This window comes from Lutra lutra, chromosome 17 (genome assembly GCF_902655055.1).
Source record: "Lutra lutra chromosome 17, mLutLut1.2, whole genome shotgun sequence".
NCBI classification, from domain to species: domain Eukaryota; kingdom Metazoa; phylum Chordata; class Mammalia; order Carnivora; family Mustelidae; genus Lutra; species Lutra lutra.
The window spans coordinates 6,227,349-6,251,403 of NC_062294.1; the positions used below are offsets into that span (position 1 = coordinate 6,227,349).

General features: G+C 43.9%; 1 protein-coding gene across 2 annotated transcripts in view; it reads right to left on the minus strand.

Annotated features, from left to right (window-relative positions):
• Nucleotides 1–14,011: 14,011 nt before the first annotated feature.
• Nucleotides 14,012–24,055, minus strand: part of PLCG2 (phospholipase C gamma 2) — a 141,305-nt gene continuing 131,261 nt past the window's right edge. For both annotated transcript variants that reach the window (XM_047712188.1, XM_047712189.1), the window contains 2 exons: nucleotides 15,057–15,241; nucleotides 14,012–14,344 (listed from right to left, as the gene is read on the minus strand). In XM_047712188.1, coding sequence (XP_047568144.1) covers nucleotides 14,302–14,344; nucleotides 15,057–15,241 — 228 coding nt within the window. In that variant the 3' untranslated portion in view covers nucleotides 14,012–14,301. The remainder of the gene's footprint in view (nucleotides 14,345–15,056; nucleotides 15,242–24,055) is intronic.

The following is a 24,055-nucleotide window of genomic DNA, read 5'->3' on the forward strand; positions in this document are numbered from 1 at the left end:
TGTAACAGGTGCCGGTGTGTTTACTGTCGTTTTAATAAAGACCTCAGCTCAGTGACGTCTTGAGCTCTAAAGTTCCAGAGGCTTAAAGAAGTTGGAGAGCAGATCACCCTCCATTAGAGGAGAAAATGGTCAGCTGTGCCCAGCTGCTTTACGTTCTGTTGTGTTTCTTTTCTTTTAAAGATTCTTATTTATTTATTTATTTATTTGACAGAGAGAGAGAGAGAGAGAGAGAGATCACAAGTAGGCAGAGAGGGAGGGGAAGCAGGCTCCCCACTGAGCAGAGAGCCCGACTCAGGACTCGATCCTAGGACCTTGAGATCATGACACGAGCTGAAGGCAGAGGCTTAACCCACTGAGCCACCCAGGCACCTCCAATCTGTTGTGTTTCAACAGTCACAGTGGTGTGTCTTTGTTCTAAACCAGACAGGCTGGAAAACCAGCTCGGAATGGAGTATCAGTTAAGCTGTGAATTTTGTACACTCAGAATACCCTTTTTTAGGTGGTTGGGTTTTGTTTTTGTTTTTGTTTTTGTTTTTTAGTTTTAAAGTAACTGCAACTCGTGCACCAATATGTAAAAAGTAAAAACACTGCAGGTAAAGCCAAAGAACGCTCTTACCCGCGTGTTCCAAATTCTGCACGTGTACAGATGTGTATAAGAGCTAGGGCTGTAGTAGTCATTTTTCTGCACACTGTCACCTCCTGCCCTACAGTTCCTTCTGCTGATTGTGTTTCTCCTTAAATAGTGCATCACAGGGTGCCCGGGTGGTACAGTTGGTTAAGTGTCCGACTCTTGATTACGGCTCAGGTCGTGATATCGGAGTCCCGGGATCCAGCTGGGCTCCACACTCGGCAGGGAGCCTACTTCAGATTCTCTCTCCCTTTCCCTCTGCCCGTGTACCCCCCTCCCCCGACACATGCTTGCACTCTCTCTCTCCATCTCTCTTTTTTCTTTCTTTCTTTCTTTTTAATTTTATTTATTTACTTGATAGAGATCACAAGTAGGCAGAGAGGGCAGAGAGAGAGGAGGAAGCAGGCTCCCCACTGAGCAGAGAGCCCGATGCGGGGCTCGATCCCAGGACCCTGGGATCATGACCTGAGCCAAAGGCAGAGGCTTTAACCCACTGAGCCACCCAGGCACCCCCTTTTTCCTTTTTTAAAATATATCATGATACTCTGCTGATAATAGTATATATTCCTTATTTGCTGACATAGGAGGTGTGCTGTTGCATAATATGGTGACTACATGTCACCATTTGGCAAGGACGTTCCAATTTTATTCCTGTATTCTCATTCTAATTTTTAATAGTGCTCCCTGACTTTCGAATGTGCCCCATTTTCTATAATAAATGGAATGGTTACTCTATATAGAAGATCTTGAAATTATATGAAGAATTAAATATTTTTCCATAATCTATGTATTAGAAGCTATTAGGAACTGGTTTTAAAGGGAAAAAAATACCATTTTGCACATGTACAGTAGAATCAAATAGGAAATCCTAACTTCTGAGTATGCAACAAAATTTTACCACTCCTGAAATATCAGTAGGAAGTTACCTAGGTAAAGGGAATTTTATGTACCTGTCTTTATCAGTGATCCTTTGATCTAGCTAGCTGCAAAACACATTTTCTGGTGGAAGAGAACGTAACTTGACATGTGGGAGTGTACAAGCCAGCCCGGGCACTGTATTTCATTGAATACTGGGAACTAAAAAAGAAAGCCACGACGTAAAACATATTTGAAGGAATTTTTCTGCAGCACAGGCAACCTAAGTTAATCTCCGTAAAACTTGGTAAAGTCATGCAGCAAACTGTAGTACAGTGGAATAAATTCCTCTGCCAGCAGCCATTGTGCATGTAGAAAAAATAAATATTTCAGTCAATATTGGTACAAATTATGCAGCACAACGATACACTTGAAAGAATTCCAATATCAACCTTGTGAATGCTGTAAAATAAACTATTTTGCAGAATACTATAGGATTCAAGCAACAAGGAAAACCGTCCAGTGAATTCAAAAGGGCTTGCTATTTCAGTAAACAGAGCATTGTGACTCCAAAAGTATTTGTGAACTGCATCATAAATGTTTTACTCTTCATTTTCTCAAAACCGCACCCCCTGAGTACAGGTAATTCTCCCTATAACTGCCCATCACTGCACTGGTAGTAGAGTCGGCAATTGCTTCCAAAGATGCATTGTCCTTCGCAATATTATGGTGGTTACTCCTGTGATTTCAGCATCTCCAACTTGGGAAACAATCCACAAAGCTGGCTCAGGCCAGCACAATTGCAACAGAAGTGTTCAGAGCAGGTGGCACGACCGCCCCCGGCCCCACCCCAGTCTGCCCAAGAAGCTGGAAGCTCCCCAGGTGTGGGAAGAGCTCTTGATCTAAGTCCTCATGAAAACTTCACTCCCGACCTGGGGTTGTGCTCTGTCTACCTCTCCCATCTCCCTGCCAGAGTCACCAGCATGACTCCTAGGGTGAGGTCCGTGAGCTGGGAGGTCTGATGCCTGGATTGCCTTTCTGTGCCCCACGTTGGGTGCACACGCTGGGCTGTAGGCTCCCAGGGAGCTCCCAGGCTCCCAGGGAGAAGCTGCAGCAGGTCAGCTCGCCTTTGTTTGATAGGACCACTGACATCAGTGTGTGGTATTTCTGGACACCACGGCTGCGTGGAATGGGTCTTCCTGATGACCGTCGAGTGAAGTAGATCTACCCAGTTTTTTCTAGAGCTGCGTGGTGTTACGTGGTGCACACACGCCCCTGTTGATACAGCCATTGCCTTAGTGGTGCTGACTCCATTTTCTGCTTGGCCACTTAGCAAACAGCACCGTTGTGAATCCTCTGCGACACATCTCCAAATGAGTCCCAACGGTAGACCCCCAGAAGTGGACCTCAACTGTTAATAGATGCTACCATGCCACACGTGCCTTTAGATGCTCATTTAAAACCTTCCCTCCCAGTAGCTTAAATAAACAAAGGTTGGTGGTTCTCATTGCTGCAAAGGAGTCCAGAAGTCAGCAGGTGTAGGATGGTGACCTCAGGGACCAGGCCCCAACTTTCACACCGTTAGGCCTGCCTTCTAATGTCCTTGCTGGGAGGGTGGCTGGCTGCATGTCTAGGTGTCTCCATGAGCAAGAAGGAGTGAGAAGATAAGCAAGGTCAAGGGGAAGGTCAGCCTCTGCTCCTTTTAAAAAGCCTTCTGGAAAGCCTACTTTGCAGTTTCTTCTTGTCGCTGTTGACCAGAATGGAGACCCATAGCTACTCATAGACTAACTCTGAAAGGTGGGTGGTGTGTGTGGGGGGGGGGGTGGGATGGGCACCTTGTTCGCTTGTTTTCTGAAGTGGCCATACAAATTTACCTCTCCTCCCCTGCCCAGAGTTCCTAGCTCCCTGATACCATTGTCCATATTTTCTCACGTATAAATTTCTGCCAATCTGATGAGTACAAAATGGTTAATTATTTTTTTGAATTTTACCCTTCTGTGATTACTACCAAAGATAGCATCTTGTCAGGTATTAGACATTTGGGTTTTCCAGGTGAATTTCAGGGTCCTAGTTTTTCCCACTTCTCGGTCAGTTTGCTCATTTTTGTTTGGATTTGTAGATGTGTTCTGGGTCTTACATTTTACCAGATGAGACATGGATAGGATCTTGAACATTTGCCTTTTAGCCTTGTTCCAGTTGTCTTTTCAGTTAAACAGTACTTTCGATTTAGATTCTGATCCATCTTTTTGGTGGTTATTTCTTTTAATATTTGTGAAAATCTTTCCCATTCCAAAGGGGAAAATATTTCTTTTAATACTTTTAAAGTTTTAGTTTTTACCCTTCTACTTTACCTTTGTCTGGTATTTAGTCGTATGAGTGATGTGAAGTAAATTTGTAACTTGAGGTTTTCTAAATGACCAGTCCTCTCAACATAATCAGATTACTCATCCCACTAACCTCTCCTTCCTTCCTCCCCCGTTCTCATTTCCCCCTCCCCTTGCATCCCTGTTTCTTTCCAAAACTTCTCTCAGGTTGACTGATTCACACCTTTCACTGTGGAGATAACATAGTTTCAATTATTATGGATTTATAAGGTCTTTTGTATTTGCTAGGACATATATCCCCCTTCTGATTTCCTTTCAAAATTGTCAGGGTATCTGCATACATTACTGATGTGACTTTTGAAATCAGCTTACAAAATTCTATGAAAATCCTCCCTTCAGCTCTGTCTCCTGCCCACAGACCCGGGTGCTCCACATGGGGCCACCTGCAGTCCTGTCCAGACCCAGGTTGTCCCCATGGACCACCTTCTCTCTGGGTCCTCAGAGGGCAGCACCCATACCTTCCATTACGTGTTGAAAATGGGAGTGGACAGTTGTAAATAAATGCTTTGTGGCTTTTCTTGTGAACCTTTAAAAAAAAAAAAAAATTCCGAGTACAAGGGAACCCCGTGGTTCTCTCACCCCACCCCCAGGGTTTGGTCAATATTTGTACATGTGCTTGAACAAAAGCAGCGCCCTCTGGCTACGAGCTCAGCCGCGTTTGCGGGAGCACAGGTGCCGCGATCAAACTTCTGCCTCAGATTACTCAGACTCTCAGACTCTCTTATTTTGTCACGTTAAACTGTAGTCTCCAGAGCAAGAGCTCTTTGTCCCTGACCGCAGTTGTGAACTTGTTTCTCTCCCCGCGTCTGCTGTCTGCTTTTCAGAGCTATGGTGTGAGAAGCATCAAAATTCCTGTGGACTGCAGGGTTCTGGGTCATTGTTCTTGTTACTAGTGTAAAATGTTACCGTTAGGGGTACCTGCCTTGCATTGTAATTTATCTGATATTAACAAGCTACTGGGGCTGTGTTTTTATTAGAGTTTGCCTGGTACATCTTTTTTGCATAACTTTATGTTTCTTTCCTTTTTTTTTTTTTTTGGAAGTTAAATTGTAAAAAATTACATTGATGCAAAAGGACCAAAACTTTAAAAATTTTTTTTTAATATTTACTTGTTTATTTTAGAGAGAGCGCGTATGTAGGGTGGGGGATGAGGAGAGGGAGAGAGCACGAATCTCAAGCAGGCTCTGTGCTTGAGTCCCCCGACCCTGAGATCACAACCCGAGCCAAGACCAAGAGGGGGAGGCTCAGCTGACTGAGCCACCCAGGTGCTCCTTTTTTTAAAATGTTTAGACAGGGGCGCCTGGGTGGCTCAGTGGGTTAAAGCCTCTGCCTTCGGCTCAGGTCATGATCCCGGGTTCCTGGAATCGAGCCCCGCATCGGGCTCTCTGCTCAGCGGGGAGCCTGCTTCCTCCTCTCTCTCTGCCTGCCTCTCTGCCTACTTGTGATCTCTGTCTGTCAAATAAATAATCTTAAAAATAAATAAATAAATAAAATGTTTAGACATTAGGGAAGAGTTTTATTTGAACCCAAATTAGGACAGCTGCCCAGGATACAGAATCTTCACAAAGAAGAGAGTGCTCCAAGGAAGGAACTTTCTTTTGGTGAAGGGTTATATATATTTTGTTCTGTTTTTTGAATATTTATTTATTACACACACACACACACACACACACACACACACACAGAAAGAGAGAGTGCTTGCTTGAGAGCCTAAGCGGGGGGAGCAACAGAGGGAGAAGCAGACCCCCTGCTGAGCAGGGACCCACCTCCTCCCCCAATGTGGGACTCAGTCCCAGGACCCTGGGATCATGACCCCAGCCGAAAGCAGACGCTTAAGGATTGAGCCACCCAGATGCCTCTTGTTTTGTTTTACATAAAGAATTACAGAGCGCAGTTAAGTATCTGCCTTCAGCTCAGGTCATGATCCCAGGGTCCCGGGATCAAGTGCCACCTCGGGCTTCTGCTCCGCGAGGAGCCTGCTTCTCTCTTCCCCTGCCTGCTGCTCCGCTACTTGTGCTCTCTATATATCAAATAAATAAATAAAATCTTTTTAAAAAGAGTTAGAAATCCTCATGAGGAAGGACGTGCCAGAAAGTTAGAGACTTGATCTTATGTTGTGGGGAAACAGGGAGGGGTGTGTGTGTGTGTTCTCTTTGTATTTGCAATGTTCCTTTTTGGTTATTATTTTTTAACAAAGCCAACGTACAACATGTGTTCGGGGCAGAAATACAGTCCATGCTTTGAGGTCTTGCTGAGTCCTTTGGACCCAGGTAAGTGTTAAAATACAGCTTCCCTGAGCCCATGAGCAGGGCCCACAAACATTAATAATTGAAAATTTCCTTTCTCCCATAATGGCATTTTCTCACTACCCAGAAATATTAGCTGCTAAAAATTTGTACTGGGGTAGCAGAGTAGCGCAGCGGAAGCGTGCTGGGCCCATAAAAATTTGTACTGTTTCTTCTAGCCTTCATCGGTGGTCTCTATCCCTCCCTTCTTCTGATGCCCCTCCCTGGGCTCTCTCCCTCACTGATTTTTCACTATTACTATTCTCCTGTGTAAGTGTTCACCCACAGACCCGACAGCTGGGCTATGCCTGCACCCGGTCCTGGTAGAGCAAGCCGAGTTGTACGTTCATACCAAACAGAAGAACCCTTCCGGTGTTTCAGTGACAAATAAAATCTATGGGGGGATTTGACTTACCCTGTCACCTCCCCTGTGCCTTCCCCACTGACGCCGTCTTGGACTTCTAGAAGCTCCTTTCAGTCCATTGTCCTACTCTTACCTGTCCATCCATAGGTCCGCTATAAGCAGTGTAGAAAACGTGGTTTGTGTGCGGTTTTTAAAATGTGTGTGTTGTTATCGCTGGGTGTGTGCTGCTCTGCATTTTGTATTCCTCAAACTAGAGTGTGTAAAGGTGTCTGTGTTACCCACAGGTGCTGGGCCACGTTCTGTTTTCCCTCCTTGTAGTGTCCCACCTTATGGACTCCCTACGTTTTCCTGTATGTCCTTTTACTAATTTAGATTATTCCATTTCTTTCCTTTGCTACATTTGGGTTTCTAGCTTCTTTCCCTTGGCTTCTAGTTGTGAGATCCATCCATGTTGTCACATGTTGTCATAGCTCAGTCACTTGTCATCATTGTCTATGCTGCATTGTGTAATCACATTCAGTTGGCCAGTTCTGCAGTAGACGGACAGCAGGACTTTTCTGGTTTTGACTCTTGTGAATAACAGTACTATGGACACTCTGGGTCCATGCCTTTTGGGGTGTTTATGCATGCATTTCTGGTATGCATATATTTTGGAGAGGAATTGCTGGGTTGTAGGGCATCCATGTGGTTTAACTCAGTAAAGAATGTCAAATATCTTTATAATGCAATTTTGTAACAATTTACAAAACTGGCATTGTGCCAGACATTCTACCTTCTTACCATTACCTCATGGTAATGTCATGAGGCTGTTAAACTTTTGCGGCTCTAACAATTGTGTAGTGGTCTTTGTGGTTTTTTTTTTTTTTAAAGATTTTATTTATTTATTTGACAGACAGGGATCACAAGTAGGCAGAGAGGCAGGCAGAGAGAGAGGGGTAAGTAGGCTCCCTGCCAAGCAGAGAGCCTGATGTGGGGCTCGATCCCAGGACCCTGAGATCATGACCTGAGCAGAGGGCAGAGGCTTTAACCCACTGAGCCACCCAGGCGCCCTGATTGTGGTTTTAATTTACATTTCCTCTCACGAATAGTGGGTGAGCATCTTTTCATATACTTTTCAGCCATTCAGATATACTCTTGTAAGTTGCTTATTCATGAAACTTACCCTTCTAATGAATTATCTTTTTCTTATTGATTCATTGGAGGTATGGAGTCCTATTTTGACAGAGGCTCTTGGCCAGGTGTGTTGTTGCCAGTACCTTCTCCCACCCTGCCCCTTCCCTTTTTTGTTCTTCTAATGGCATCTCTTGATTAAACACTAGTTGTGAACTTGAATGGAGGAATGCAGCTGTCTTCCTCTCTTCCTTGAGGGTCTGTGCCTTTGCTGTTTCGTTAAAGCGGCTTTTCTCTACTCCAAGGTTGTGAATACCCTCTAGAAATGTTACTGTTTTATCTTTGACATTTCGATCTGCACTCTTAACTGGACTTGATGTTTGTGTGTGGTGTAAGATGGGGGTCAGACTGTCCACTCCGGATGCTGAAATGAGCAGATACAGAACTTGGCAGAACTGGTGGATTGCCATGGACGGTGTACACGTGACTCTCCCCTGGGTGTAATGTGCATGTCTGTGGACAAGAGTCACCTGATTACAATAAGTGTAGAATCCGACGATGTGGATGTCTGATAGCCTGTATTATGTGTTGTTCTTTGAATGATTCTTTGAACCAGTTATAACATTTTCTTGGTTCCCTTGTTCATGTAAATTTTTGGACCAGTCTTCCTTTTCTCTCTTTAGGAGAGTTCTAACTTTATCCATTAAAAAAGAGAGCTTAGCAGTTCTAATTCTTTGCCTTAACTTCTTGCTGCTCTTTGTTCATCTTCTAAACACAAGGGGTTTATCATAGGCTGTTCTGAAGTTTTTGGATGGTGGTGACTGATCCAATCGGGGGCTGAGGGTCGGGGTGGGGCAGTCCTAGGATACGCTACATGGTTTCTCGTGTACAGGCACTCTGGGCAAGAAAATACAATGACTGGTCATTCTAGCATGCCCTATCACCTCATTGAGACATACACGTGCTTATAATAACCTACCTCCTTGGCCCTCTAGCAGCAGATAGTCTTCCAAAGACCCACAAACTGCTGAGTGATCATGTATTAATTGTATCTATAAACTTGGGTTTTTACATTGAGTGGCTTTTTCCTAAACAGAAGATAGATCAGTAATGTAGAAGAAAAGGGTAATAGGATAGAAAAACACATTTTATTTTATTATTTTCTTAGAGAGTGTGCCCGCCTGGGGCATGGAGTGGGGGGTGCAGAGCAGAGGGAGAGAGAGAATCTTAAGCAGACTCCACACCCAGCACAGAGCCAGACACGGTGTTTGATCTCATGACTCTGAGATCATGACCTGAGTCAAAAATCAGGAGTTGCTTACTTAACTGACTGAGCCACCCAGGTGCCCCCCAAAATCCCACATTTTATTACATTTATTTTTTTAAAAGATTTTATTTATTTATTTGACAGAGAAAGAGACAGACAGCGAGAGAGGGAGAAGCAGTCCTCCCGCTGAGCAGGGAGCCCAATGGGGGCTCGATCCCAGGACCCCAGGATCATGACCCAAGCCGAAGGCAGACGCTTAACCAATGAGTCACCCAGGTGCCCCAAAAAACACATATTAAGAAAAGAATTGTAACTATACCTATCTCAAGGCTGAAGATTTTATTTACTTATTTGACAGAGATCACAAGTAGGCAGAGAGGCAGGCAGAGAGAAAGAGGGGGAAGCAGGTTCCCCATAGAGCAGAGAGTCCGATTTGGAGCTCGATCCCAGGACCCTGAGATCATGACCTGAGCCAAAGGCCGAGGCTTTAACCCACTGAGCCACCCAGGTGCCCCAGTAGTTTTTGTTTTTGTCTTTTTGTTTGTTTGTTTGTTTGTTTTAAAGATTTATTTATTTGACAGAGAGAGGCAGGCAGAGAGAGAAGGGGAAGCAGGCTCCCTGCTGAGCAGAGAGCCCGACACGGGGCTCGATCCCAGGACCCTGAGACCATGACCCCAGCCAAAGGCAGAGGCTTAACCCACTGAGCCACCCAGGCGCCCCAGTATTTATTGTTTTATATGGGAGCAAAAAAGTGACTCATATTTAAACACACACACACACACACACAAACAATTCTAGGCAGATTGCTGTATTGATTTAGACCAAATCTTTATTTTTAAAAAATGTGATACAGCCATTTAATTTTCACATGAACGGTAGCCAATGTTTGTGTGACTCGTTCACATGATTTTCTAGGTAACACAATCACACAGTTTATACAAAAAATAAATTAAGCTTTAACAATGAAACACAAGTTTACAAATGCAGCTTTTTAAGGCCTATTGAGAAGTTAAGAAATGAGGAAATTTCTGAAAGACAGGGTCATGGTGGAACCTGGTTTTTCAAGAAGAAAATACTTCAGAGAGGACAGAGCCTAAGAGAAATCACCGAGTGTTTTTCAAATGCCAATTTTGTCATTCTGTATATTTCTTAACTTATTTATTAACTTTCCATTGACCAGAGTATGGCCTTTTAGGGTTGTCTCCAAAAAAGTGAGGAGTCACCCAAGTTGAAAGTTAATTTCTTTCTTTCTTCCTTTCTTTCTTTTCTTTTTTTTTAAAGTCCGCTTTGTGCCCAGCATTAGGCTTGAACTCACAATCTGAGCTCAAGACCTAAACTGAGATCATGAGTTGGACACTTAACCGACTGAGCCTGATGCCCTGAAAATTAACTTTATCCGTTTTAAATTTGTTAAAAGGATTGGGGCCCCTTTTAGCCATCCTTCTTGGTTTCAAGTGCAGCTCACCCCTTAGATCAACCACTTTAAAATTTAATGCTCAGAGACCTCTTCAGTGCATTTTGAAAATCTGAGTATTCTCCTGAACATTTCTAAATTGATGTCTAAAATTTTCATCATAAATCATTGCAAAGGATCCACGTTGCCAGCATGTTGTAGATACTGCATCTTTAAATAAAACGGTTACGTTCCTCTTCACGTTTAGCCTAGAGGTTCTCAGTACCATAGCTGAGACAGTATCGCCCTCCTAACAGAGTCCATGAATAAGGCAATTTTTGATGGTAGAAAATACCACCTTTTTCCCTTTTACTCCTTGAATGTGTATTTTTATTCTACTTCCCTTCAAAATTTTAGCCTGTTGATTTTTGGCTTTTATATCGTTTCTTTGCAGATCTGTAACACAGTTTCTAGGACAGCCTTTCAGTCGTAAGGCTCTAGGTGTTTGAAACTTTCTTCTGGACTGAACTCGATCAATAAAACTAATACAGTACAAATTTTAATAACCAAACATAGCAAAATTTCATTGACAATATATCACTTAATGTGCTGAAGAAAACTTCTGCCCTGGGTTATTGTAGCTCTCTGCCAATGAATGTTTCCTCGGTTAGCATGATCACAGTATCCATTCTTTTCTCCCTTGGCAATTTTATGTATGGAAGTGTGGCTGGTCTTTGTTCAAGGAGACAGGGAGACAGGAACAGAAGGCATTTCTGTGATAACGTGATAGCTGAATTCTTCCAAGTCCTTCAGAATTACATGCTGAAATACCGAGAAATCTCGGGTGTTCCCTTAACTTTATAGAAATCAAAAGAATTGAGAGCCACTGGAACAGCAGAAGGATTTGTACCTGATTGGTAAGAGGCTTTCACATTTCAGGCGCTTGTATTTTAAATTTTATACCTCAGGTCATGCCCTATAGTTTCAGACTGACTCTGGGGGAAAGAGCATTTTCTTTTGTAAGGGGTGAAAAAGGCTTTTCCTGAGGCTGATGAGTCTTAAGAAAGAGTCAAGTAGGAAGATAAGGATCTTAAAATTGATCCCCTCAAAATATTGGAGCCCTGTGTATTCCTTATAAAGCTGTGGTAGACAGTTGGGGGGTAAGGCTGACCCGATTTGAAGACCACTGGCCTTGGTGGCTTAAGGTCAGATTTTATTTAACTAAGTCCCAAAGTATATCAAATATTAGATTCTGCTTCCTGGCTGCCTTTTTACTTTTTCAGTCATCTCTTCACCCAACACGGAGCCTCCAACTCAAGACCCTGAGCTCAAGATTTGCTGGCTCTTCCCGCCCTCACTTAAACTCCACTGCACACTAGTCCCATGAGCTAGACACCCCTTGGCAAGAGAATTCAGAGATCTACTTTGGGAAATAGGATAGTCTACCCCTCTCTGAACTGTGCACATTAGGATATCCACGTTTCACAACAGAGAAACTGTTTAACTTTGTACAACCTGAATTTCCCAAGCTCTAGTGACGTAAGCAGGCCCACGCCTTTATTTTTCCATGTGATAAAAAACCTATAGAGAAAGGGTTAATGAAGACAGTGTGACACAGGCCCAGTCATGGTTCGGATCTGCTTTGCTGCTGCCGTCTCTCAAGATGTTCCTGTCACTGTTTTTGCTTGGCCTGAATTGCACTTATTCCATGATTGTTAAGCCACAATCTCAGCTGAATATTTATGCTCAGTTATGGGGCATCCGGGCAGACTGTGGGAAGAGTAGGGATATCACCTGTCTCCTTCCCTTTCCCTCTTTCCTGAGAGAATGCTAGTAACCACCTTCTCTGTTAGAGTCCTGTGTTCCCCTGTTAAGGAGAGAATGAATGAGCCAAAGCAAATACTCCCTAATGGTGGATTTAAGTCTCTGTAGCACCTAGAAGGAGACCGTGACAGGGAGAGTTCTTCCCAGCCGCATTTATGGTTTAACCCCCACTGCCCCCAGTGCCTGCTTTTTCTCTGCATAGGTGTGGCTAGGTGTGGATTTTATACAGTAGCAGCTGAAAAAAATGCTTAGTTTTTGTCTTCAGTGCCACCCCATCTTAATTTCTTTGCTACACTAGCAGAAAATCTATTTTAAGCAGAAAGGGGATCCAGGCTTTAGCTCTTGGACTTTAAAGTGGAGTGAAGGGGAAAGGTTTAGGTCTTTTACTCCCCCCTGAGCTGAAAACAGGAGGAATGAGAGCAGCACCTGAGCTCTACATGTAGAGGTAATGATGGAGGCAAAAAGAAGTCTGGCGGTAGGGCTAAGAGCGTAATAGTTAGGCTCCAGTGGCCCCCCGGCCAGCAGGGAATGGGGCACTGGCGACGGACTCTGCAAACTCCTTTCCTGTAGCACTCAGCTCGGTGTCTTTGCTTCTCACCTCTATTCAAGGTTGCCTTGAACATTTGCCACCATCAGGGACATTCGCTCAGTTGCTGACTGCCAAATAAAACAGCAACTCCGGTCTGAAGATTAAGTAATATCACAAGGAAACAGCTCACCTAGTCGGACTGCAGCCACCTGTACTCCTGGCTTCAGGGAAGGTCAAACCCACTTCTTTCAGGAGCACGAGGATAAGTTCCAAGAGGCAGTAACTGGTCCCCCCCCCCACGCCCCTCCCCACCTAAAATTTTTTTCTTTACATGGTGCCCCAAACCTTGGGCACAGTGTTTCGTGTCTGGAGGTGTTTAAAAACTATGGAATGCGGGCCTAAGGCCTTTTGATCACACACAGCCTGGCTGGTTTTAATGGGCTTCCCAGGAGTAATGCAGACCTGCTAAGTCCAGGGTAACCAGGGGAGGGCGGAAGGGGTTTCTAGGATCCAGTTCCAAGCAGTCAATCCACGGGGCTTCCTGCTCGTTTGTCATCCAGACGCAGTCATGGTTTCCACCCCCCCCCCCCCCAAGCCTGTTCTCCGTTCCCTCTGACCCAAGTCAGGACTCTGCTGAGTCCTACCCTCCACCCCACGCTCTCCTCGCCGTAGGACGCCTCATGCTGCACGGTCACACAGCTGTGTCGGTGTCCAGCTGTAGAGGAATGTCCTCTTGTCCTAGGTGGGTCTGCCCCTTTGGGCATGGCTGCGGATGGGATTTTTTTTTTTTTTTTTGTAGTTTCCTGAGGCTTAAGGCTTAGCTCGATGCTCCAGAAAATGGGATGACCTGGGGAGCTGAACAGTGGTGACCTTTTTAAATCAGTCTATGACCTCTCGTCTGCGGAGAGCTGCCCACGCAGGGCCTCTCCACGGGCACACAGCCAGCTCCTGAGTGGGCAGAGCCAGGGGTAAGAGGCTGGTGGGGACTTTGGGTGGCTCTCTGGCCTTTTGGACGGACTTTCTAAATAAAAGCCCCCCCGCCAACGGCAGTCACAGAGCGAGTGTCCGCTGTGGACTGGCAGGTTTCCTCCCGAGCCACCGCATCCCCCGCCCACCTTGCAGGCAGGGCCCGCTGACCCCAGCCGGGCAGCCCGCAGGGACGGCAGCCAGGGGCAGGCTCCCCTTGGGCCCTGGGGAGGCCACTGGCCTTAACTGTGGAATCCTTTGCCTTTTAGTTAAAATCCTTTTCAGAAGCTACCGAGTCCGGTCCTTGGAGATGAGGCTCCAACCCCATGGAAGTCAGCTCCCTGGGTCTTTAGCGGGAAAGGGCTGCTGTTCCCAGGGTGGGGCGTGCACGGGAGGGTAACGGAGCGAGACTTTCACTGCTTTTATTCAAGGAGGTTTGGAACAGGAGAGGCCAAAAACGAGGGGCACGTTTCTACAGTCCTCTATAGAAAATATAAGTTAGACTGTCCAAGGTGAAAAACGGGTAGGAGATAAGCCCAACTCCTGCCCGTGGGACCTTGAGAAGTGTCCTCTTGGCACCAGGCTTGAGGGGAGGATGACCTCAGAGACGAGCGTGTTCCCCGGGCTGGAAGAGAGGACGTTCTCCTCCACGTGCGCACATGCACGCGCGACACCCTTGCTCGTGGACCCCGGCTCCTAGGAGTAAAACCTGCTGTTGCTGACTCTCTTCTCTCTCAACCTGCAAGCAGACACATTTCACTGTCGTGTGCGTTCGGCTCAGACACGGGCCATGGGCCAAACAGTGTAAACTGAGGCCCCTGGGACCCGGGGCTGGCTGGTAGAGGGCTGACGGTCACAGAGGTGGGCCCCCTCGAGCCAGAGAACATCTCTGAATCTCCGTGCGCTCACTGGGCCATTGCACTGGGCTCCCTGCTGCTCTGCAGGCTACGGTGTGGACAAAATGAGCACATAGGGAAGGGTCTACACTGTTCCCCGCTGGAGTCTGTTCTCACAAGTCAGACTAGTTCTGTTGAGCCGAGCTGTCTGGCCTTGGGTGGACCTGGCTGCCCCCACCCCCTGCCCCGACCCCATTCCTTCCGTAGCACAACCAGAAGCATCCCTTGGGGGCCAGGGAGTGGGTTCTGCCCCCATCCAGAACCACTGGATGGTGGGAACCGGACAAGGCTCTTTAGAAGGTAGAGGTCATGGTTTATTTTCACTATTATATCGAAGTGTCCTCCTAGTGGTGACAGTTTGGCTTAGGGAAGGTGCAAATACTTGAGAAATAAATAAGCTGGAGGTTTATTTATAGAGCAGAGACCAGTATCGGGGGATCAGTCAAGGGATTTCTGGACACGGGGACTTCCCCAAAGCCTGGCCCCCAGTGTCCAACACCTCTGCTTGCGGGAGCTATACCTGGGCATCTGCGGGTGGGGCAGAGACCAGCCTACCTCCGGTTGCACTTCTCCTGGTACAGCTGGAGCTGGTTCTCGTTGACATTGAACTCTTTAACGAGGGCGTCCCGGTTGGCATTGCGCAAGTTCTGGTGTGTGTCGTACAGAAAGAGCTGATTGTTTAGCTCTTCTTGTCGCCTCCGCAGCTGGCGGCAGGAGGAGTAGAGCTCCTCTTCACTCTCCTGGAGCGGGGACAACAGCCACATAGAGACTGCGTGGGGCTCCGCATCTTCACAGCAGGAGGGAGGGGAGCAGGGGGCAGAAGCTTTGCGACTGGGATTATCCCCAAGAAGGCTGGGCCCATTTTAACCAAAGATGAAACTCACAATTATTTATTCCATTGGAAGCAAGCAGTTTAAAAAGCCCTTGTCCCCAGTGAAGGGTAGCTTTAATGTGAGACCCTGAGATAACCACATTGCCCACTAGGTCTGCATTTTTATTCTCCATCCCCTTCTGCTCCTCACCCAAACATAAAGGGTCTAAGAAGCTATGTGCTTAAAGTAGAACAGGACAGAGAAGGTGGGGAGCAGCTTAATGGAACAAAAGGGAAGCAGAAGCCAGCAGGACCTTAACAGGCAAGTTCGCACACTGCAACACAGATGAACCTTGAAAACATCATTTAAGTTAAGCCAGTTCCAAAAGACCACACATGTTGATTCCTTCTCTATGAAATGTCCACGACAGGTGAATTCATGCAGACAGAGAAGTAGTGGCTGCCCGGGATGGGGGTGGACATAGCTAATGAGCAAGTTTCTTTTTTGGGTGATGAACATGTTCTAAAGTGGATCATGGTGATGGTTGCACAGCTCTGAATGTGCCAAAAACCACTTAACAGTACATCTTAAATGGGTGAATTATATGGTATTTGAATTATGTCTCAAAGCTCTTACTCCATCCCCTCCAAACCAAGCTAGCATAGGTTACACCCTCCAGAGGTGTCATGCAACTCCATTCTAGCCAGTAATGTGTTACTCCCCCTCCCCACCACCTGTGAGCATGTGACCCAAGCCAGGCCAATTCCGTGGGAGTTTGGTTGGTGCTCTTTTTAGGGAAAACAAATTTTAAAAGTTTCTTTTCTTGGGGTTCAGTTGAAAGAGCAGTAAATGTTTCTAGTTGCTAGTGGTCCCTTTGCTATCATGTAGAGAAAGTTGGGAATGAAGTTAGAAGAGAGGGAAATAGCTACTGGGTGCAGCCAAGACTGAAGCAAGCCCAGCCCATAAACTCTGCAGTTGTCTTACGCAAAATATTCCCTCCGAAGTGGTAAGAAAAAAAATTGGGATTTCAGCATGGGAGAAAGAGGATGTTTTACTCTATTGATTTTTTTTTTTTTAATTTAAATTTTTACTTGAAGGATAGCTGACCTACCATATTAGTTTCAGTTGTACAACATAGGGATTTGGCAATCGCAGACATCATGAATGCTTACCATAGTAAGTGTAGTTACCATCTGTCACCATACAAAGTTATTTCAATATTGACTGCATTCCCTCTGCTGTACTTTTCATCCCCATGATTTATAATTGAAAGTGCGTACGTCTTAACCCCCTTCAGCTGTTTTGCAAATCCTCCCACCACCCCTCACCCTCTTTGGCAACCACTAGTTTTCTGTATCTGAGTCTATTTCTATTTTGTTAATCTGTTTTGGTTTTTAGATTCTACATCTAAGTGAAATCCAGTAGTATTTGTCCTTCTCTAACTTATGTCATGTAACATAATACCCTCTAGGTCCATCCATGTTGCTGCAAATGGCAAGATTTCATTCTTTTTAAAGGCTGAGTAATATTCCATTGTATGTGCATCACATTTTCTTTTTCCATTCATCTATCACTAGACACTAGGTTGCTTCCCTATCTTGGCTGTTGTATACAGTGCTACAGTAAACACAGGGGTGTACATATCTTTTTGAATTAGTGTTTTCATTTTCTTTTGGTAAATACTCGGAAGTAGAATTACTGGATTGTATGGTATTTCTAGTTTAAGAAATTTCTAGAAACCTCCATCCTCTTTCCACAGTGGCTTCACAAATTGACATTCCTCCCCACAGTGAATGAGGTTTCTTTTTTCTCCAAACCCTTGCCAACATGTGCGATTTCTGCTTTTCCATACTAGTCATTCTGACAGGTGTAAGGTGGATATCTCATTGTGGTTTTGATTTGTATTTCCCTGATGAGTGATTTGGGCATCTTTTCATGTGTCTGTTGGCCATCTGTAGGTCTTCTTTGGAAAAATGTCTGTTCGGTCCTCTGCCCATTTTTTAATCAGATTGGTTTGTTTGTTTTTGGTGTTGGGTTGTATGAATTCAGTAGGTTGCCTTGTCATGTTGTTGATGATTTCCTTTGCTGTGAGAAAAGCGTTTTAGTATGATGTAGTATGCCCACTTGTTTATTTTTGCTTTTGTTTTCCTTGCCTGAGGAGATGGATCCAGAGAAGCATTGTTAAGGCCAATGTCCAAAGAGTTTACCACCTGTATTTTTTTCTCGAAGTCCTGTGGTTTCAGGTCTTACATTTAGGTCTTTAATTCATTTTGAGTTTGTGTGTGTGTGTGTGTGTGTGTGTGTGTGTGTGTGTGTGTGTGTGTGGTGTAAGGAAGTAGTTCAGTTTCATTCTTTTCCAGGTAGCCATCCCGTTTTCCCAACAGCATTTATTGAAAAGACTGCCTTTTCCCCATTGTATATCACTGCCTCCTTTCTCATAGACTCATTGACTGTATAAGTGGGGGGTTATTTCTGCACTCTCCATTCTGTTCCATTGATCTATGTGTTTTTGTGCCAGTACCACACTGTTTTGATGACTGTAGTCTGTAGTGTATCCATAAATTTGGAATTGTGGTACCTCCAGCCTTGTTCTCTCCCAACACCGCTTTGGCTGTTCTGTGATTTCATGCAAGTTTGAGGATTATTCAACTTTTGTAAAAAATGCTGCTGGCATGTTGATAAGGATTGCAGGGAATCTGTAGATTGCCTTGGGTAATATGGATATTTTAACGATATCCTGCCAATCCATGAGCATGGTATAACTTCTAACTATGTCATCTTCAGTTTCTTTCATCAGTAGCTTACAGTTTTCAGAGTACAGGTCTTTCACCTCCTTGGTGAAATTTATTTCTAGGTACTTGATTCTTTATGATGCAATTGTGGACAGGATGTTTTATTTCTCTTTCTGCTAACTCATTATTAGTGTACAGAAACAGGACAGACTTCCGTATGTTAACTTTGTATCCTGCAACTTAATTCATTTGTTAATTATAATGGCTGTGTGTGTGTGTGTGTGTGTGTGTGTGTGTGTGAAGTTCTTAGGATTTTTCTATATATAGTATTATGTCATCTGCAAAGTTTTACTTCTTCCTTACCAATCTGGTTTCTTTTTTTTTTTTTTTTTTTTTTGTCTTGTCTCACTGCTGTGGCTAGGATTTCCAATAGTATGTTGAATAAGAGTGGACACCCTTGCCTTGTTCTTGATCTTAGAAGAAAAGCTTTTAGGGATGCCTGGGTGGCCCAGTGGGTTAAAGCCTCTGCCTTTGGCTCAGGTCATGATCTCAGGGTCCTGGATCAAGCCCTGCATCGGGCTCTCCGCTCAGCAGGGAGCCTGCTTCCCCCTCTCTCTCTGCCTGCCTCTCTGCCTACTTGTGATCTCTCTCTCTCTCTCTCTCTCTCTCTCTCTGTCAAATAAATAAATAAATAAAATCTTTTTTAAAAATAAAAAAGAAGAAAAGCTTTTAGTTTTTCACTGTTGAGTATGATGTTAGCTCTGGGTTTGTCAAATACAGCCTTTATTACTTTGAGTTATGTTCCCTCTCTACCCACTTTGAGAGTTTTTATGATAAACAGTTGTTGAATTTTGACAAATGTTTTTCCTGCATCTATTGAGATGGTGTTTATCCTTTGTCTCTTATTAATGTGATATATACTTTGATTTGTGGAAAATGAACATTCTTGCTCCCCTGAAATAAGTCCCCCTTGATGGTGGTGAATGGTGCTGTGTTGTTGAATTCACTTTGCTACTATGTTGCTGAGGATTTTTCCATCTATGTTTATCAGGGATACTGGTGTATAATTTTCTTTGTGGGTGTGTGTGCCTGGTTTTGGTATCAGGATAATGCTGGCCTCATAGAATGAATTTTGTATCATTATTTCCTCTTCTGTTTTTTGGAATAGTTTGAGAAAGATAGGTTACTAACTCTTCTTTAAGTGTTTGGTAGAGGGACGTCTGGGCAGCTCAGTTGGTGAAGCATCTGCCTTTGGCTCAGGTCATGATCCCAGGGTCCTGGAATCAAGTCCCACATCTAATTTTCTCTCTCTCTCTCAAATAAATCTTCAAAAAAATAAAAATAAAAATACTTGGTAGAATTCACCTGTGAAGCCATCTGGTCCTGAGGTTTGGGTTTGTTGTGAGTTTTTTGATCATTGATTTGATTTCCTTACTAGTTTATTTTTTTTCTTATTCAGTCTTAGAAGATTGTATGTTCCTAGGAGTTAATCCGTTTTTTCTAGGTTGCCCAGCTTGCTGGTGTATAATTTTTGTAGTAGTCTTTTATAATCCTTTATATTTCTGTGGTATCAGTTGTAACTTTTCCTGCATCTGTTTGAAGTCCTCTTTGATTTCAGGTCCGATGAGTCTGGCTAAAGGTTTATCAATTTTATCTTTTCAAAAACACAGCCCTTAGTTCCACTGACCTTTTTTTTTGTAGACTCTATTTCATTTAATTCCATTCTGATCTTCATTACTTCCTTGTTTCTACTAACTTTGCGCTTTGTTTTTTGTTCTTCCTCTAGTTCCTTTAAGTAGAAGTAGAGATTGTTTGAGGGTTTTTTTGTTTGTTTGTTTCTTGAGGTAGGTCTGTATTTCCATAAACTTTGCTCTGAAAACTGCTTTTGCTGCATCCCAAAGATTTCGAAATGTTGCATTTCCATTTTCATTTGTCTCACGTGTTCTCTGATTTCCTTGTTGACCCACTGTTATTTAGTATCATGTTAATTAGTTTCCTTGTTTTTCTCCAGTTTTTTAAATAATTGATTTCTAATTTTAGACCATTGTCATTGGAAAAGATGTTGAATATGATTTCAGTCTTCTTAAATTTAATGACACTTGTTTTGTGGCCTAGAGTGTGACCTGTCCTAGAGGTTGTTCCATGTGCCCCTGAAAAGAATGTATATTCTGCTGGTTTGGGATGGAATGTTCTGTATATATCTGGTCTAATGTGTCACTCAAAACCACTGTTTCCTTTCTGATTTTATGTCTGGATAATCTCTCCATTGACTTAGTGATGTGTTGAAGTCCCCTCCTATTATTTTATTGTCCATTTCTCCCTTTCTGTATTCAGGTGCCCCTACATTGGGTTCATAGATTTTACAACGGATGTATCCTCCTGCTGGATTGAGCCGTTTATCCTTATATAACATCTTCGCCTCTTGTTACACTTTTTTTTTTTAATCTTTTAAGATATAAGTATTGCTGCTACAACTTTTTATTTCACTTCCATTTGCATGGAATATTTTTCCATCCCCCCACTTTAGCGTTTATAGGTCCAAAGTGAGTTTCTTGGAGGCAACATATAGATGGCAACATCAGAGATAGAACATTTAGTCTGTTGACATTTAACATAATTACTGATAGGCATATACTTACGGCCATTTTGTTCATTGTTTCCTAAATGTTTTTGTAGTTCATGTTCCTTTCTTCTCTTACTCTTTCAGGATTTGATGACTTTCTTTAGTGTTATGGTTGGATTCGTTTCTGGTTTTTGTGTATCTATTATAGGTTCTTGGTTTGTGATTACCACAAGGGTCACATATGATATCCTGTGTATACAGCAGCCTGTACTAAGCTGATGATCTCTTTAGTGTGAACCAAAGTTTGAACAGCCTCAAAGTACTACATTTTTAATGTCTCTTGCTTCACATTTTCTGTATAGGGTATCACATTTTACATCTTCTTATTTTGTGTCCCTTAACTAATTTCTGTCCACGTAACTGATTTTACGACTTTTGTCTTTTAACCTTTGTACTAGCTTAATAAGTGATTGATCTCCTACCTTTATGTTTGCTTTTACCAGTGAAGTATTTTCCTTGCATAATTTACTACTAGTTATGGGCCTTTCTTTTTGACTGAATTAAGTCTCTTTACTGTTTCTTGTGAGACTGGCTTAGCGGTGATAAACTCCTTTAACTTTTGTCTGGGAAACTATCCTTCAATTCTAAATATCTTGCCAGGTGGAGTATTATTGGTTGTAAGGTTTTTGTTGTTTTGTTTTTTTCCTTTCAGCACTTTGAATATATCCTACCACTCCCTTTGGTCTGCAACATTTCTGCTGAAAACAATCAGCTGATAGCCCTTATGGGGGTTTCCCTTGTATGTAACTATCTGCTTTTCTCTTGATTTTAAGATTTTATTTTTATCTTTACTCTTTGACATTTTAATTATTATGTGTCTTGATGTGAATTTGGGTTTTTCTTATTTGGGACTCTATTTCCTGGATGTGGACGTGTTTCCTTCTTTTCCTTGGGGAAGTTTTCAGCCCCTCTCTCTTCTTTCTGGGACCCCTATAATGTGAAAGTATAGAATACTTGATGTTTCCCAAAGGTCCCTTCACCTGTCATTATTTTTTATACTTTTTGCTGTTTAGCTTGGATACTGCCCACTATCCCACTCCAATACTTCCCACTGCCTCGTTTTCCAGATCACTGATCTGATCTACAGCCTTCACCCTGCTTTTGAGTCCCTCTAGTGGCCTTTTAAGTTACTGCACTCAATGCTGACTGGTTCTTCTTTATATTTTCTGTCTCTGCTAAAATTCTGAGTTCACCCAAGTCTGGTGAGCATCTTTATGACCATTACTTTAAACTCTTAACTAGGTAGATTATAAACCTTCATCTCATTTAGCTCTTCTTCTAAGGTTTTATCCTGTTCTTTCATTTGTAACATAGTCCTCTGTCTTGTTTTGTTTGACTGTGTTTGTGTCTGTGGATTAGGTAGGTCAGCTGCAGCTCCTGGTCTTCAAAGCAGTGGCTTTATGTCGATGTCCTGTGGAGCCCAGTAGTGCAATGGCCCCTGGTCACAAGAACCAGGAATTCCAGGCAGGTCTTCCATGTGGGTTGTGTATGCCCCTCTATGGTGATTGGGCCTACCTCTCCCTCCTCAGGAGTCACTTTGGAGGGCTCTGGTCTTGACCAGCTTTGAGGGGGTGGGGTGGTGGTCTGCAGGAGAATGCTTAGTGGGGTGAATGGTGCTAGCAAAGTAGATGGAGAGTGTCAGAACTGGCTGCCACCAGCATCCTGCCAGCTAGGCAGAAGGAGGGCAAGACAAATGGCACCTACCCACACTTCCATTCCTAGAGAAAACTACTACAGCCCCCTGACCCTCCAGCAAATGGCCCGAAATTGGTAACTCCTTCATGTGTCACCCAGGTGCTTTTAGACTACTGCCTCTGTGCTGGGTCTTGGACGGAATGATATAGCCCCAACGGCCCTGTGAGCATGGAGTCTCAGTTTCCTCTGGCCCACTGGCTCTCATGGAGTTCAGCTGCACTTTGATTTTCAAAGCCAGACTGGGGGCTCATCTTCCCAGGGCTGGGCGATCCTGATGTGGGACTGGATTCCCTTGCTCTTCAGGGAGCATCTCTGCACCTGTGATGTTCCTCCCGCTTGTGGATCCTTGCCCTGGGGGGCAGGAGCCCAACCTTGTCTCTGCCCCTCTGACCCTTCTTGCTGTGGCTTTTTCTTAGGTCTTTAGCTGAGGACAGTTGGCTGTGCAGGACTTAGAGTCATTTTCAGCGTGTGTGTCATTATCTGTAGATGTTGTCTCCGTGTGTCCGTGGGAGGAGATGAGCTCAGGATCCTCCTAGTCTGCCCTCTGCTGACTCTGATGGAAAAGATTGCTGCTGCGGAGGTCAGTCTGTTGGTCACTATTACTGACAGAGTAGTTCAAGTGAGATGCCAGCGCTATAGAAATGTGCCATCATTATTCGTGAATGGGTTTCTCTTTCATTTATTTTTACAAGAAAGCAGACTCTGACCATACCTTGCCCTGCAATTTTTTTTCCCACCTTAACAACCTAACAAAACATTATGGACATCCCCCAGGATAACAGAAGTGTGACTTGGGAGAGTGGGGAGGGCAATGGCAAGGGTTACTCTGGCCCCTTGCAAAGGTGCAGAGGAGAAAGAGAAGACCGTCTTTGCACAGGGAGAGGAGGTAAGACGGACAGTCCTTGTCCTTGTGACTATACTTAAGTTTATGTCTTTTCTCAAGGAAACCAGCTTTCCTTCCTCCTAGGAATAAAGCAGAGGGGCTCCGGGGTGGCTCAGTCTATTAGGCATCCAGCTCGGTTTCAGCTCAGATCGTGATCTCAGGGCGCTGATTTTGAGCCCCGTGTCATGTCAGACTCTGTGCTCAGCACAGAGTCTGTTAAAGATTCTCTCTCCCTTTCCTTCTGCCCCTCCCACTTGTGCTCTCTCTCTCTCTCAAATGAAATCTTAAATGCAGCTTCTGCTTTTTTTTTTTTTTAAGTCTTAGTCCTGTACTACAAATGATCTCTCTTAACCTTCTCTCTACCCAGAATAAAACAACTTCTGTTGGTTTCATTCATAATGACTTCTATTCAGGTTAAGTTCAAAATCCATGTTCTCTATTAACACACCTGCACTTCCAGACCTTGATCTCATTTTTCTGAACCCCAAAGCATTTACAGCATGTTATAAAAGTCAGCACTCCGTATTCTGTAACAAACATTTAGAGAAGGATGTAGCAACATAGACACGCTTTAATGAATAACTGTAAACACCTGTGGAGATGCCGGAGGAGGAAACCGAAGGTTGTCTGCCCTGCGCACCCTTCCTGATCGAGACTCCCTTGTTCCCTCTTAGAACTTTGGGATCGTCATTTCCTGGTTTTCTTGTGAGTCTGAGTTTTCACATAAAATTTAGCTTTTTCCAAGCCTCCAGTTATTTTTGTTTTAATAAAGATTTTATTTGAGAGAGAGTGAGTGCGCACATGAGCAG